The sequence below is a fragment of the Notolepis coatsorum genome, assembly GCF_963971535.1.
Source record: "Notolepis coatsorum genome assembly, chromosome: 16".
In the NCBI taxonomy this organism is placed as follows: Eukaryota; Metazoa; Chordata; class Actinopteri; order Aulopiformes; family Paralepididae; genus Notolepis; species Notolepis coatsorum.
The window spans coordinates 68,686,749-68,704,666 of NC_140180.1; the positions used below are offsets into that span (position 1 = coordinate 68,686,749).

Sequence of the window (17,918 nt, forward strand, 5' to 3'; positions counted from 1 at the left end):
GTATATACGTCCAAATCATGTTGTTTATCGAGTTATTGCCAATCGATCACCGTGTAGCGTGACGAGCCAGAGTCCCATGAACTATAGCGAGCGCCCGGAAGTACTACGGTCGTCATGACAACCTCTATTCAACATCCTGTTTGGCGATTGCGCCGATCGGCCACCAGATGGCGCTCCTGAACCGCCAGAGAGCTCAGTGGGTCCTGCTGGTGGATCTCAGGCCAGCGGAGGGGACATATGAATCCGATCGCAGATTTTTGAAATATTGATATAAGGACGACGTAACGCGTCCTCCGGCAACTTTAGCATGGCCAGCAAAGACGTCTAAAGACGGGTCCCGGCACTCAAAGTGTTAAGAGCGGTTTTGAATGTGGGTAGGGATTCACATTCCTTTACAGCTTTGGGTAAGGCGTTCCACATTGATGTGGCATAATTGCTAAACGTGTTTAGTCCCTTGTTTGAGCCGAATCTGGGTTTAACATGATTTGTTGAGCTTCCTCTGGTGTTGTGGTCGTGGTATTCACTGACCTTTGGGAAGTATTTTGACATTTACATGGGTACCTTAGTCGTATAGTGTATTTTGTAGACCAGGCCCATTGCAAGTTGCTGTACTTGTGTCGTCTACTCTAAGCCATCCTAGGTTGTCAAAGTGTGCAGGGGTGAGGTGGGTTCTAGGGGTAAGGTCAATTAGTAGTCTGACTAGTTTGTTTTGTGATGTTTGTAATCTGGTTTTAAACGCCTTTGAGGTGCGTTGGTACCATGAGGTGCAAGCATAGTCGTAGTACCCTTGAATGAGTGCTCCTGCCAGAGTCTTCAGGGTATTCTTGTTTACCAGAGAGGAGATCCGGTACAAGAATCTAGTTCGTTGGTTGACTTTTTTTTATTACATTGGATGCCATTTTGTCACAGGAAAGATTTGCCTCTAGGATGGAACCCAGGTAGGTAATTTCATCTTTCCTTGTGACAATATTGTCACCCACTGTAACTGAGAAGCCGTCGGTCTTGCTGAGTTTGTTATTTGAACCGAAAAGAATGGACTCTGTTTTGCCCATGTGTAATGATAGTTTGTTATCAGCAAGCCATATGCAGATTTTGCCTAGTTCCGAGCTGAGGTTTTTTTTCAACCTGCAACTTGTTTTTGTCAGAGACCAGCAGGGCTGAGTCGTCCGCAAACAGGAACAAGTTGACGACATGTCATTTGCATAAATTAGGAACAGTAGCGGTCCTAGTATGCTTCCTTGTGACGGTCACTCACAGTAACGTGGGCTTATTTTAGCCAACGCGATGCTGACCAAATAACGTTATCATTCATATTATTATCGACCATGGCAGAGATGGCACACACAAACTACCTCAGGGTCCTCCTACTCACTGTCCCTCCTCGGCCCTTCTGCCTGTGTCTCTGCCTGGCTGGCTACCTGAGGCTGTTGTTGCTGCACAGCCTGCACTATTATTGTGGGTGACGACGTTGAAGCTGCAGCTGCAGCAAACATGTCTGTGATTTTATTATATTTCTCAGCATCCACCTTTCTCCGCACCCCCTTTACGCTTCTTCTGTTTCTCAATTTTTTCCGCATCTGTTCTTCTCACACCACGAGAAACAGGTGAGAGAGGGGGGGGGGGGGGCTTATTAAGAGATGTGATTGGGCGGCGGGCCAGCATAATGGGCTGCTGTTCCCAGCCTAGTGGGGGAGGGGCTTAGTAAGAGATGTGATTATTGGGCCGGCCCAGTGTCAGTCAGTACCAAATGGGCCGCTGGGACAGGCTAGTGGGCCGGCCGTTGACCAAACAGCGCAGGCTTGTCAGTCACTGCTGTTCTGCTCGCGCATGCTTTGAACAAGTAACGTTAGTTCAAAGCAAAGCCACCTGCAAGGCTGCATGTCCCTTGCCTGGGCAGAAGCGACCATGTATAGTGCTGTAGCGATGCAGGGGGGAGTACCTTTGCCAAACATCAGACATTACCGGACATTGACAACTCCCGAGTGTACATTTATATTGTGATATTTCTATAAAAAAAATTTAAACAAATTTATAATTTTTATTTTTTTTAATAGTTTAATAGTTACTGAGGTCCGGACCTCGGTGACCTCATAGCTGGCTACGGCCATGCATGCCACACACACACACACAAATACACACGCTCATCCCACCCACAACCTGCCCGACACACACACACACAAATACACACGCTCATCCCACCCACAACCTGCCACACACACACACACGCTCATCCCACCCACAACAACATGCCACAAAAACAAAAATACACATGCTCATCCCACCCATAACCTGCCACCCACACACACACACAAATACACACGCTCATCCCACCCACAACCTGCCACACACACACACACAAATACACACGCTCATCCCACACACAACAACATGCCACACACACACACACACACACACACTCATCCCACCCAAGTCCTGCCACACACAGACTCATCCCACCCAAAACCTGCCACACACACAGGCAAACACAAGCAGTACAAATACACAGACGTTGTTCTGTGCACGTGTATAGATTATCATACAGACTCAAGACATAAGCTTGTCCACACAAAATAACAAACATGCACAGTGCACACAGCTAGACGCACATACACACTTCTGTGCAAATGCTCACACACACACACACACACACACACACACACACACACACACACACACACACACACACACACACACACACACACACACACACACACACACACACACACACACACACACACACACACACACACACACACACACACACACACACACACACACACACACACACACACACACACACACACACACACAGAGAGCTCAGGCTCTGAATATGACAAGTAACTCTAGCTATAAAGCCTGGAGATAAAGACTGGAATACCCTTCATCCCTCCACAGCACATGACTTAATTGTAGGGAAAGTTTTTTATAGACTATCCTGAAAGATTTATCAGCACCATTCACTGCTGTGCCTCCTCTCGCACACCAAGGCCAGTCCGGTACAAAATAAGACATTTTACCAAAAAATAGGAGCAATTCTGTTTAAAAAAAATATATATCTTTAAATTACATTTCAAATCCAGAAGGCAAAGTAAAGTTAGACCCAAATAGTTATCATTCAATGTCAAACATGACAAAGCATAACAGCAGCTGAAGTAAGTACCTGAATGAGGATTAGAAGATAAACACAAATATTTGCTCAATAGAGATGTGCATTTAATCAATTTGGGAAAAGGTTTTAATACAAAGTTAGTTGCGGAGGAATGCAAATGCACATACATATACACACGCCAACACCGCAAACTCATCACTGCTATGTCATTTCATTGCGTAATCCATCTTAATCAACTGGCCCATCAGAGACAATATATCCTCCCCTCCGTCTCTCTCTCGTTCTCTCGCTCTCTCTCTCTCTCTCTCTTGCCCTCCGGCTAGAGTGATTGAGGGGTGTAAAGAGGAGGATGTTTCAGTCTCTCAGCCCCTCCCCAGGACAGCTCTTAAGTGCTTGTGGGTTTTTATGTTTGTGGTGTTTTATAGGAGGCAGCAGAAGCCAGGGGTTGTAAATGTGTAGGGGAGGAAGAGGAGGAGGAGGGGGAGATTGGATGAGGAGGGGGAGACTTGTTACTGTAAATCCAATCTTTATTGAGAATGACACAAACGACAAACTGTCCCCGCCCACCCATCACCCTCATCCCACATCCCCCGCCCACCTGATCGATTAGAGACAGAGAGACGGAGAAAGAAGATGGAAGCAGTGAGAGAGGAGAGACAGAGAAAGAGAATGGAAGCAGTGAGAGAGGAGAGAGAGAAAGACAATGGAAGGAGTGAGAGAGAGAGAGAATGAATGAATGAATGAATGAAAACTTTATTAACAGATTGCAGAATGGGTACAGTACAGTACAGCTCAATACATACAATTGTTAAGGGGATGCAGACCAGAGAAAGACTTTCGTCTTGTTTACATCAGGGTCCCCCATTTTCAATTCATCGTAACATATATGACATACATGACATACAGATAGACAGTACTGCTACATCTATACATTTATGACATACCAGATTTGCAATTACAGTACTGTTTGTGATACAAAAAGAGTCCAGAAAGAAAAGAGTATATACATTAGGCGTAGAAACTGTACATTGGATTGGGTAGGTGGGGGTGGGGGGGGACTGTACATTGGAGGTGGTTGGGTGGGTGGGGGGGGGGGGGGGTTGGGTAGGAGTGGGGGGGGGGGGGTTGGGTAGGAGGGGTGGGTGGGGGACACTGTACAACTGTACAAACAACACTGTACATTGGATTATTGACAAGACCATACTTGGTAATTTACTGTACATTGGAGGGGGTTGTGTTCGGACATTTACAGGGGCCAGTTTCGAGTTGCAGTCTCCCTTAGGTGTTTTTTGAGAGTGTTTTTGAAAGTGGGTAGTGATTCACATTCCTTTACAGCTTTGGGTAGGGCGTTCCACATTGATGTGGCATAATTGCGAAACGTGTTTAGTCCCTTGTTTGAGCCGAATCTGGGTTTAACATGATTTGTGGAGCTCCCTCTGGTGTTGTGATCGTGGTATTCACTGACCTTTGGGAAGTATTTTGTCATGTACATGGGTACCTTGGTCGTGTAGTGTATCTTGTAGACCAGGCCCATTGCAAGTTGCTGTACTCTGTCGTCTACTCTAAGCCATCCTAGGTTGTCAAAGTGGGCAGGGGTGAGGTGGGTTCTAGGAGTAAGGTCAAGCAGTAGTCTGACCAGTTTGTTTTGAGATGTTTGTAATTTTGTTTTTAGCGCCTTTGAGGTGCTTTGGTACCATGAGGTGCAAGCATAGTCGTAGTACCCTTGAATGAGTGCTCCTGCTAGAGTCTTCAGGGTATTCTTGTTTACCAGTGAGGAGATCCGGTACAAGAATCGTGTTCGTTGGTTGACTTTTTTTATTACATTGGATGCCATTTTGTCACAGGAAAGATTTGCCTCTAGGATGGAACCTAGGTAGGTAATATCTTCTTTCCTTGTGACAATATTGTCACCCACTGTAACTGAGAAGCCGTCGGTCTTGCTGAGTTTGTTATTTGAACCGAAGAGAATGGACTCTGTTTTGCCCATGTGTAATGATAGTTTGTTATCAGCGAGCCATATGCAGATTTTGCCTAGTTCTGAGAGAGAGAGAGAGAGAGAGAGAGAGAGAGAGGGAGAAAGACAATGGAAGGAGTGAGAGAGAGAGACAAAGAAAGACAATGGAAGGAGTGAGAGAGACAGATAAAGAGAATGGAAGGAGTGAGAGAGAGACAGAGAAAGAGAATGGGAGGAGTGAGAGACAGATAAAGACTCAAGAGAATGGAAGGAGTGAGAGAGACAGATAAAGAGAATGGAAGGAGTGAGAGAGAGACAGAGAAAGAGAATGGAAGGAGTGAGAGAGAGACAGAGAAAGAGAATGGGAGGAGTGAGAGAGAGACAGAGAAAGAGAATGGGAGGAGTGAGAGAGAGACAGAGAAAGACGGAGAAAGAGAATGGGAGGAGTGAGAGAGACAGAGAAAGAGAATGGGAGGAGTGAGAGAGAGACAGAGAAAGAGAAAAGCAGTGAGAGGGAGAGAAAGAGAGGGAGAGAAAGAAGATGGACGCACTGAGGAGACAGAGAGAGCGGGAGAGAGAAAGAAGATGGATGCAGTGAGAAGGACAGACAGAGAGAGAGACAGAGAGAGAGACAGAGAGAGACTGAGAGAAATATGATGGGAGCAGGAGCGAGACAGAAAGAGTGTGTAACCACCTGATATATGAATGCATGTATGTGATCATATATTGTAATCATGCATTTTACACAGTAGTGTATAGCCTATAACACGTACAAACAACCTCATGCATATTCAAAATAAGCTTCATTGGCATAATGAATTGAGTGGTATAGTGTTGCCAACACATATTACAGTATCACATAAAGAAATACATTTACAGCCTCCCGCATTTACATATCCTGCATAAGATATTCATGAAATGGCCTATCTGTAATGAATGTATTAATATTCATGGTAATATTCTATCCCTGTATTTCTTTCAACATCCCCTACTACTACTGCTGTTATGTACTTTCTTCAAACTTGCGGTTATAAATTAATTATGCTACCATTAGGCTTTTTATTCTAATTACTATGCTATCGAGAGACAAAGGCAAAATCGCCTTGAAGGTTTTTCCTATTCATTGACATTTAATCGGCTACAAAATGTGGAATAATCTAATTAAATTAATTATAGCCTTAAGTCTATAACATAATTAAACTGCTCATAAGCTAAATGAAAAAGAAATAGCCTGTGCAGCCTATGTCAATAAGTCAAATATATAAAACCCATGTATTTGTTGACAGCAGTAGGATAATCAACTAAATAAATTAGCTTATCGTCAAACATAGCCTCTTATTAATCAACGTGAAATCGGATGCTCAACTTAAAATGGATGTTTAGAAATGATAGAAGAAAGTATAGAAACTGTATTTGTCCCTGTGGGACAATCACAAGGCATTACATCCTCAGTGTCACAAACATTACCAACAGAGACAAACTCATACACATACCGTGCAACACATTAGCTGTAAAGAGTAAACAAATAAATATATTTAGGACGGAGGCAGCTCCTGCCCAGACCAGCTGGACATCCTTTGTGCCGAGGAGGGACTGGTAAAAGGTCAAGGGGGATAGAGTGCCAGTGCATCACCCGTTTAACAACTTAACGGCTTGTGGAACAAATAAAAAAAGATGGCTGTAGATGCATTCCATATTTTGAAAAGTAATCCCCAACCGTTTACTGGCCATTGATACAGTTGTCCTGTCCCTCACTATACACACTGCACAGTACCATCCAGGCAATGCTAGGTAATGGAAGGTTTTCCCCTGCCCTTGTGTGGAACATAGGTCATGGTTTTAATTCCCTGCCATGCCTCTCTGGCATTGCCGGATGCCAAGGTGGCCTCTATCTTTAGTTTGTAGCTGTACTTGTCCAGCTGTATTTGTCAACCTTTTGTAAGCTTTTTTTCTTCTGGGCTATAAAGATTCTTTAATTTGTTAGACACCCAGGGCTTATCATTAGGATAGACTTTAAAGGGACTTGGTAGGTGTCATAGAGTCTACACAGAAACTAATATAATCAAACACAGCTACAGGCTGATCATTAATATCAGGGCTATGACTCTCTCCCAGCTGAGATCCGCTCTGCCACATCCTTGGACTCCTTCAAGACAGCCCTTAAAGCCCACCTGTTCACGAAGGCCTATGGCCTCTAGTCGTCTCCTTGTCCATCATTGTTATTATTATTTCTTCTGCTTATGTTTTTGTTGCTTTGTAAAGCATCCTTAGGTCTCATGAAAGGCACTATTTAAATCCAAGCCATTATTATTATTATTATTATTATTATTATTATTATTATTATTATTATTATTATTATTATTATTATTAATTATTATTATTATGATGAAAGATCTCCCATAACTTACAGTCAAATCATCCCTGCAGAGCCATTATGCTGTTATTGTTCCACACTTCGACAGACCTTGTGTGAGGCTTCTCCCCATATTCCAAAAGCCTCCAATAGACAGAGCGGAGATATCATAGACCACATTGCAGTCGGACGCACCCCCTGTGGTGGGAGCGAGGATGCAGTGAAGGCATCTTAAACAGTTCATATCTAAGGTCTTATTTGTCCCGGACCGGTGGGGCAGTCAACGTACTGATAGTGCACTTGTGACCGGCACTTTTTAACAGAACAGTTATTAAAGTTTCTGTGAGAGGTTAAAAATGGTCTCCGATGTCTTATTAAAATATGTCCACCACCACGTGAGGAAGATTAGAGGAAACTCCCTGGGCAGATGGAAAGGCCAAAGAGAGAAACACAGCAGCTGTGGTGCTCTCTCACCACAACCACCTGACGCCACTCGTCCCTGAGGAGAGACAGACGCCGCCCCCGCAAGCCTCCCCGGTGATGTCGAGGTCTCGGGTCGGTAAGGAACGCAGAGAAGCCTGAAGGCTCCACCTCACTGGACAGGATGTCCAGCCAAGTTTCAATGATCGCCGAGACGCAGGCGCTCCGAGACCCGTGCAGGTAGCGGCTGGTTGACAGGTCGTCTGTCTCTGCTCCCAGGGACTGCTGCACAGTGATGAGCAGAGTGGTGGGCAGGGGGTGTTTGTTTGTTATTCAGCCTCTTCAGTCGGGAACAAATGTCGCCCTTACTATCCACATTTCTCTTCAGATTAGTTTTAAGACAGTTCGGTATATGGAGTCTACAACAGGATGGATTCTCTGCTGTGTTACACAGGCTGCGCCGCCAGCAGCATAGTGGTGGTTGAGTCTTTGACTAAAATAAGTGTTTAAAATCACAGCCAGGTGTGAAATTCAGCAAGGCAGCCACAGAGCAGTGCCCGGACGTTACCCATTACAGATAACAAAGAAGCGAGGCATAACCAGAGGTGCGTTGCTCATGGGACGGGGTTGCACGACGTGCAACCAAGCTTTTGTGAGCAGAAGCGCGTGCACGCACATGCACGGATGTGCGTGAGCTCAAGAATGCGCTGCCCTTGACTCGTTGCATCCAACCACTACACTACAGTAAAATACTTATACACAAAAGTAGGGGTGTAAAGGTACACGTATCCGTACCGAACCGTTTCAGTGTGTACCGTACCATACCGAATGGCTGTGTACAGAACTAATACAACGGTATGTTAACCACTAACAACCGCACACCGGGGGCTTTTTTCCCCCCACAATCTAATATAATTTAAAAAAGATTATTTACAAGTGGATTATTAATTTCAATATAGAATATTCGTTGACAGCAATACAAGTACAATTAGTTACTGCACACTACTGAGTGGAACATGGAAAGCCAAACTTTCCCCCACTGTACCGAAAACCCGTACCGAACCGTGACTTCAAAACCGAGGTACGTACCGAACCGTGGTTTTTGTGTACCGTTACACCCCTACACAAAAGTCATTCCATGCAGCACTGCAGAATGTGAAAGGGGATTCAGCGCCATGAATCAAATTATCACCAATAATTTTCAAGTAAACACAAGTTGTCTGATTATTTTAAGTTTGCTTTTGTGTTTGTGTGTAAAACTATTTATTTAATTGAAAAAAAAAATAAAAAATCCTCTCTTTCTCCGCCTGATTTTCTATTTTTATCCCCATCACAATTTAGTAGTTTTTTTTATGCCAATTCCCCCCCTCCCCTACCTGGTTGTTGTGCGCATGTTCTCCTACTGGTCGGTACAAGGGAACCCTGAAGTCCACCACATGCTTCCTCCGACACATGTGGAGACAGCCAGTGGCTCTCTTCTCACCTGGCAGCGAGGACTCTCATTGGTGAAGCGTAACGCGTGGGAGGTCACGCTGCCTTCATCAAGTCCTGCCTTTCGCTGAGCAGGCGCCCAGACCTGACCTGTAGGAGTCGCTGTCCACAACGCCAGATTACCACCCACGACTTCCCTCCCCCTAACTCAGCCAAACGAGTTAGTATGACGATCGAGCAATGCTGACTCCGTAATTGAATTAACTTAAACTAGAAAAGTAAATACAAACTAAATTAACAATGCAACTACAATTACATTTAAAACATTGTTTGTTTTTCCACCATATGTGTTGACAATATAATTTCTTTATAGGCTACATCCTGTGCGCACATGAGGGAACATGTATGCGCGTGCCGTGCACGTGACGTCAATAAAACGCGTGCAACCAGAGTTGAAATCACCAACGCATGCCTGGGCATAACTGATGCTGTAGTCTCATTCATTGCTCAAGACAAGAGAGGTCTGTCAATATCGTGGAAGGGGAAGGATCAACAGTTAATGAAAACACTGGAGCCAGGGTAGCCTGCAGAGATACCTAAGCCAGATGTCACCCATGTGTGGACAGCAAGGAACAATGACAAGAAAATGTAGCCTCATCGAGACTTGCAAAGTTTCACGGGTAGACAAGAGTTAAATAGGTTTTCTGAAAGTTCAAAATATCCTTCTTTTATCAGCCCAAGTCAGTTAGCCAGATAAATGCCATAGACGGCCAGGAAACGGGTTAGTCAACTGGAGAGAGAGACAGACAGAGAAAGTCAGAATGATTATGACTCTGTTGCTCGGTCCCAAACTCCCAGCTGGTGTCCCTGTACCTGCCTGTTGCCATGGCAATATCACTGAGAGCACGCACAACGATCTCTCTCTCTCTCTCTCTCTCTCTCTCTCTCTCTCTCGCCATTTTTTCCCTTCTCTCCTTCCCTCTCTCACCATAGCATTTCCATTCCGTCTGCCAGTGCACTGTGTGTGTCTCTCTCTTTTTCTCTCCATCTGTCTGTCCTCTCGCTTTCCATGTGTCTCTCGTCGTCATGAGTCTGTAACGCTTTACTGGTTGTCCCTGCTTGTTAATTTGGTGCCACTTTGCATAGTGGGAACTCTATAAAAGCCCTCATAAAGCCCATGTCACACACAGTCACATAAACACACACACACACACACACACACACACACACACACACACACACACACACGTAAACACACAGACGCAGTCAATTAAATGCACACAGTCACATACTTATAGGCCAACTCCCAATAACACAAACATATAATCACACACAAGCACACGTAAAGACACAGATACACAGTCACATAAACACACAAAATCCTCATATACACACACACACACAGTCACACACGCACACACACACAATTAATCACTCTCACACACAATCACACCAATAACACACACACACACACACAAACACACAAGTGTACAATCTCAACCTTCACTGGGTGCTGGCACAGTATCCAACCTGCTGACAGCAAACTGCCAATGAAAAAACATTATTCTGTGCAAAAGCCTCATAATCAAGCATCATTTGTGATGTCAGCCTGACTTTCTATCCCTCTCTACCAAGCGTGAGCCAAACCACCGATGGAATTTCCCTAAACATCCAAATAGACTTGGAAAATGGAAATATGGAGTCATATGAATAAAAAGGCCTTTGGCGCCACCTAATGATCACATATGGGAGTCAGGCACCTCATTGTGTGTATAATCAAGTCAAAACTTCCAATCTTTTTTTAATAATTGGTTAGACTAGAAGTCTTTATTTGTCATGCAGTTTTAACACACACGCGCGAGATGGGCGACCCACAGGAACACACACACGCATGCACTGAGTCGCCGATGAAATGTGTCTCTGCACTTTTCCCATCCCGTCCTTCCCCCCATGGGCAGCCGGGAGCAGATAGGGCGTCAACGTGAGCCGCGCCCCGGGGACCAATCCAAGTGCTCCTGTCCGTCTTCGTCAAGGACACCACAGCGTTAGCGATCTGTTGTGCATGTTTTTCCATTGGGTTTATCTTATCGGGGGGGAAACCCTTGCGAGCACGGGGAGAACATGCAAACTCCACACAGAAAGGCCTGGGAGATACCCCACCTGAGTACCTGGCATCATGGAAACCTGGTCCCCAAGCGGGAATCGAACCCTGGACCTTCTTGCTGTGAGGCGACAGTGTTAACCACTACACCACCGTGCCGCTACATTATCCGTTTTGTGTTTTTTGGTTCCATTATATACGGCTAAACTATGAGGATAAAAGGGAATAAAAAATATGATGGCAAGAAAATAGAGGATGTTTGAAATTCTACCGCTCAGTGAAATTCTACCGCTCAGCGACAGGTTTGAGTTGTATCAATGACTGAACATCTTGTCTCGTCTGTGTCACCTGAAAAAGGTCAGCTGTGAGGTAAAAGACTGTTGGCCGTGAGTGCCCATCACACCACTCACCATCCATTTCCAGAAGAACTTCTTCGAGTGACGGACGTCGCAGAGATCATTTCAGCATAAGCAGAGATCATGTCAGAATCAGCAGAGATCATGTCAGAATCAGCAGAAATCATGTCAGATCATGTCAGAATCAGCAGAGATCATGTCAGAATTAGCGTTTAGTAAACGGAACACACACACACACGAGAGAGAGACAATAGCTTATAGCAGACTTAATGATTTTAGAATATTTCTGCTAATGAAGTGAAATATTTATTATCATCAACTATCCAGTAGGGCTGCTCGATTAATTTAATTTCAATTTCGATTACGGCTTCCCACAGTCATGAAAACAAGAGAATCGACAAAAAACTATTATTGTGCTACATGTTGTGTTGCTCTCGTTTTGCACCTCAAATATAACAAAGTATTTGCTTCAACCCTCCGTGCATCGTTTTCCACGTGTTGCAGTCTCTCGCAGTAGCAACGTTAGCGCTAGCACTACAACAACGTTAACGTTACACTCGATGGTGTCTTTTATATAGGTACCCAAACGAACAATACAAGTTCACAAAGCAAGCACCCTTTCACTCCTTTCACTTTTAATGATCAACTTTGTCATTGTACTCAACACCTACTGTACCTACCTACCTACCTACCTACCTACCTACCTACATACTGTACATACATACATACATACATACATACATACATACATACATACATACATACATACATACATACAGACAATAATATTCCCAAGTTTAGTTACTATTTACAGATATGATTTGAGCAATTTCTCTTTCAGTGACTTTTTGAAAGTGGAGGTGGATTTTGATTGTTTCAGACTCTCGTCGAGCTCGTTCCAGATCTGCAGGCCCCTGCATGTTATACTTAGGGGTTAGGCTGGTATTTTTAAGCTTTCTTCTCTTACCAAATATAACATGCTTATTCCTAGTGTTATGAATGTGCAGGGGACGGCAGACCGGGACAAGCTCAGATATATGACAGATATATGAACCCATTATGTGCTATGTGTCGTTGCTGTTGTGTTCTTATCGTTGTGTTGTTGTTGTTGACATGTTACTGTTGTATGGTTTTTATTTTTTATTATTTTGGTTAGTGTTGTTTATTCTGTTGTTGTTATTGTTGTTTTTTATATAAGATTGTCAAAATATAATAACTCTGTATTTTGTCTTTGCGTACCCCCTTGAAAACGAGATGGTTCATCTCAAGGGGTTATTCCCAATAAAGAAATGTCAACCCTACCACAGTTCATCCAGACCCCCTATTAAAGACCCCCTATTAAAGAACCCCTATTAGAGACCCCCTATTAACACATTGACCGCCAGCAGCAGGGGGCGCTGATCCCCCTTCATCGCCAGGTCTTTATTCAATGGATAGTTTTAGACTGTGACATTTGAGTGCTTAAAATATATCTTATATTATATCTATGGGTCTAATAACGCCCTCGAGTCTCAGTGAGTTGCCTCCAGTCAACATGCCCGAGACAGATTGTTTTTTCATCCATACATTTCAGTTTTTTACCGTTTTGAATAGAGTATGGTTTGGGTGCTTTTCAGTAATTCCAGGAAAAATATGAGAAAAAGGCATTTTACTGTAATCCAGTCATCACGTTGTAATTTTTTGGCTGATTATCTAATCATCCTGAAATCAACGCTAGATTATCATTATTATGTCTCCTCGTGCATACATGAAATGACCGCGCTCGCCCTACTCTCCCCCTAATAAAGACCCGCTATTAAGAGAGTAGCTATGAAGGGAAGATAAGCACAGAAAGAGTGGATGAATGTCAATGAGCAGTGATTTAAGGTGAATAGTTTACATTCCTTGGCAACAGTTGTCTCCTCCCTTAGGTAATAGATAAGCAAAATGCATCATCATCCACAGCAATATTAATGAATTTAATAAGCCTTCTCTGATATATTCCTGTCATAATGCAGCAGAAACTGGTGGTAAAAACTAGGCTAAGTTACAGCAGGTTAAGAGAAAAAGATATCTTCATGTCATGGTTCACAATTTACTGACTAAATCAAATCAAATCAAATCAAACATGGCCCGACAACACAAGTTAATGTCCCCACGGGCCGGACACGTCTTCTTTAAACAAGTCAAGAAGAAACATCACAATAAATCAAGAACAAAACAAAAACACCATGAAATCCAAATTAAAATGTAAAATAAATAAATGAATGCAACACTCCCAGACATACCCCACGCGAAGGTAAGGAAAAACTCACTAAAAACCTAGTAATAGGAAAAAAGCACCACAGGCAATGTGGAGGGGAGAAACCTTAGGCTGAGGTTAGACTAGTGTATTCCTGGCGTTTTTTTATACGTTTTTGACGACGTATCATGTCCTATCTACACAGAAACGCGTTTTTTGGCGTTTTTTTGTGGATACGGCTGAAACGCAAAATTGTGTTTGCGTTTGGAGATACGCAAAAAAAACGCCAGGAATACAGCGTGTAGTCAGCACGGAGCAGTTGTTGCGAAAACGCCCATGCGCAGTAGATACCATCTGCGTGCCCTTCCTGTGTACAGTGTGTGTGTTTGGGACAGAGCTCCGTGTCCCAAATAGCTTCAGCTACCATGTGTTGTCAAGTTATTGTTATAAGGACCCCAGTCCAAGCTACAACAGTCTGCATTCCCTTAACAATTGTTTGTATTGAGCCGTATTGTATTGTACCCATATGCAATGCATTGCATGAGCTGGCTAACGTGAGCTATCAGGATTCAGACCCTGTTAGCTCAGAGTTCCTCTTTCAACTTAACAAGCATTAAACAAAATGGCCCAGTCATCTATTCACCTTTGTTTAATACACACAGCGTTGTCTCTAATGTTATCTAACTACTGATAGCTCGCGATATCATCAGTTTCGTGCTGGCTAAGTAGCGTGAGCTAACGTTAGCTTCTAGCCACAAGGCTATATTGTTATAATGGCATACTCCATTGACGTTAGCATGCAGCTAACAATGCTACCGATCGTTTTTAGACTAAACTATCTGCTCTTGGTGGTCACTTGTGTTGATGTTAGTTTTGTTTCATCAACAAATGACAGGCAGAACACACAGTGAATGTATCCGTTTTGTTTATTGCACTTTTATTAGGCTTTGCTGAAAAAAGAATTGCTGCATTGAGTGAGCAAGCAAGATGGTGGCGCGGCATAGGCGCCTGCCTTATTGACATTTCTTTGCTGGAGCTTCCACCAGGAAGTGTATTGGTACATTCGTTCTGATTGGTTGAAATTGCCTTCATGTTTGCCACCTACTGCCACCTACTGCTTTGGCAGTGTACTACATCAGTGTGCTTGGCTGACAAAAACGAAAAAAAAAAAACGAAAGTGTGACTCAGGCGCACGACGTCGCGGCGATACGCATAAGAAAACAATACGAAGATGATACGAAAGGTGTAACCTCTGCCTTAGAAGGGCCGTTCAAGGGGGATCTCCCTTCTTAGATGTCGGTGATAGTAGTGTTGCTATAGACTAGAGTCTACATTTGCCAAGAATGAACGGTAGAATAGTTTTGGTTCTTGATATTTAATTTTCTCCCCCACCACAAATATTAGAATTGGAACAGGGATTCCAATAAGCAGGTAAGCAGAACCAGAACCGAAATCAATCAAATCCAAAGGACACCCAACACTACCCGAAAAAAGTAAGCATCTCTGTGATGTTCTTAATTCAATGATTAATCGTGTTTAATAATCGTGATCGAGAGAGAGAAAGCTCATCGGGCTCAGACCCTCCCAATTCCTCACTGTTGGAGCTGGAGCAGACAGCTAAATCTAAAAGACTTAAGTAAAATGCGAGTGAAATTTGTACTGTCGAGTCCTGGCTTTAGACAGAATCACAAACAGTGGTTTAAGAGAAGTTATTTATATTTTGATTCATTCATCATTGCACACTAGTTAGATTACATGTTGCGCATGTTATGACTTTGAACGTCTGCCATTTAAACTGCCAAGATGGCACACAAGTAACTATACAATGCATGGTCATGAATATGCAAATCAACAAAATGTGATGATGTCATTGCCTCAAGTTGTAAAAAGGTGTGTGAAAACTCATGTCACCCAGTGGTTTAAAGGTTAGAGAACTACCTTTTTTATTGTTTGTTTGGGCAACTTTTCTTCTCTGATAAAGAGTACATTGAATTCCATTGTTAAAAGTCTCATTTTAACAATGAAAGAGACCAGTAGTCAAACTAATTTAAACTCAAACTAAATAGAGTTTGTTTAGACTGTTTAGAGTTTTTGGATGTACAGTATGTGAAATTATGTGCAAAATAAATAAGCATTGTTTTTGGTGAAGTTCAAGTTCAAGTAAATAATTATTTTAAATAAAAATTATTAAATTAAATATAAATATAATTCGTTTTTGCTTGACAATCCCATGTTATTGCAATATAAATTATTGGAATGAGGTGAACAGACTGAAAATGTTATCTTATTAGATAAAATAGATTATGTATATATATTTGTATTGCATACGTTTTCCGTTGGGGACACGATCGCAATACATCACAATATTGTGATAATATCTACCATGGGGCCACTGATGATTCCCACCCCTAATCAATCTGGGGGGTATTTGACCTGAACGAGGTGTAGCCCAGCCAGTGGCCACTGCTGTGAAGTATTTACCTCTATTTAAGTGCCAATTACTACAAGAGGGACTGTAATATCAAGTCCTATTCAGCTAAAAGAAACTAGTTAAATAATGTGTCCGCTTTACAGTATAGTTACCATAGTTACAGTATATGGTAAAAACAACAGACAACAAAGTCTTCATCAGACAGCCACCATGTGTTCTGTTGTTGCCAAAACATCAATGGCGTTGTTAAACACACATTAATAAAGCGGTCTAAACTAAAAAGAAAAAAAGAAAGATTTTCTAACTATAGAAACGAGTGACACACATCCATCCTCTTTCAGTCCACCACAATATCAGACAGGTCCACCACACCACACCACACCACACCACACCACGGTGGCACGTGGTGTAGTGGTTAACAGTGTCGCCTCACAGCTAGAAGGTTGTGGGTTCGATTCCCGCTTGGAGACCAGGTTGCCATGTTACCCAGGTGGGGTATCTGCCAGGCATTTCTGTGTGGAGTTTGCATGTTCTCCCCATGCTCGCAAGGGTTTCCCCTCCCAATAAGATAAACCCAATGGAAAAACATGCAGAACAGATTGCTAACGTAGTCGCGTCCCTGACGAAAACGGACAGGAGAACTTGGATTGGTCCCCGGGCGCGGCTCTCGCTGCAGCCCTTGTCTGCTCCCGGCTACCCTTGGGGGGAAAGGACGGCGGGATGGGAGGTGCAGAGAACATTTCGTCAGCGACTCAGTGCATGTGTGTGTGTGTGTTCCTGTGGGTCGCCCATCGCATGTGTGTGTGTTAATCTGATGACAAATAAAGACTTATACTTATACAAATACCGTCCCAAATAATATGTCCCGAACTGACAGTATGGTGCTCTTTCCACTGTTGACTGACAAAATAACCAAAGAGTCTGAGGGAAAAGCTACACATCGTTTCATGGCGATTTCTCACTCACACACACACACACACACACTCATTCATACCTGCGTTGATGATGGCTCCTATCTCCAGCTTGGTGATGTCACCGCTGTAGACAGAGATCTTCTGGTCCAGCTTGTCGTTCCTGGAGTAGTGGGGCTTCTCTGATGCATCTGGTACAGACACACACAAACACATAACCAACCAAATACACATACACATACACACATACATGTAAACACACAACCAAATACACACACAAACACACACACACATTTCAATCATTGAATCTCTTGAATCCACATACAATTACAAAAACAGGACATAAATTAATTGCACTATTGACATAATTGCAAATGTCAGTTATTAAGAGATCCATCATGTTCTCAATTGAGGCCTCGCATGGAATGTCTGTGTAGTTCTTTCTTCCAACATGGCTGCCTGTAACCATAACTTTTTTTCTAAAGAAAATGGCTAATTACAGTGCAGTGGTAAAGTAGGTAAAACACTGGAAAAGCATAATATTACTGTTCCACTGTGACCCGCTTACAGGATAGAGCAATAAGACATCATATTATTAAATTTTTGTTGATACATTTCTCATATATCAACA

General features: G+C 43.1%; 1 protein-coding gene across 1 annotated transcript in view; it reads right to left on the minus strand.

Annotated features, from left to right (window-relative positions):
- The window catches only part of macrod1 (mono-ADP ribosylhydrolase 1), a 496,258-nt gene that overhangs the window by 468,931 nt on the left and 9,409 nt on the right, over window positions 1–17,918 (minus strand). The window contains exon 3 of the mRNA XM_084332361.1: window positions 17,371–17,478. Coding sequence (XP_084188487.1) covers window positions 17,371–17,478 — 108 coding nt within the window. The remainder of the gene's footprint in view (window positions 1–17,370; window positions 17,479–17,918) is intronic.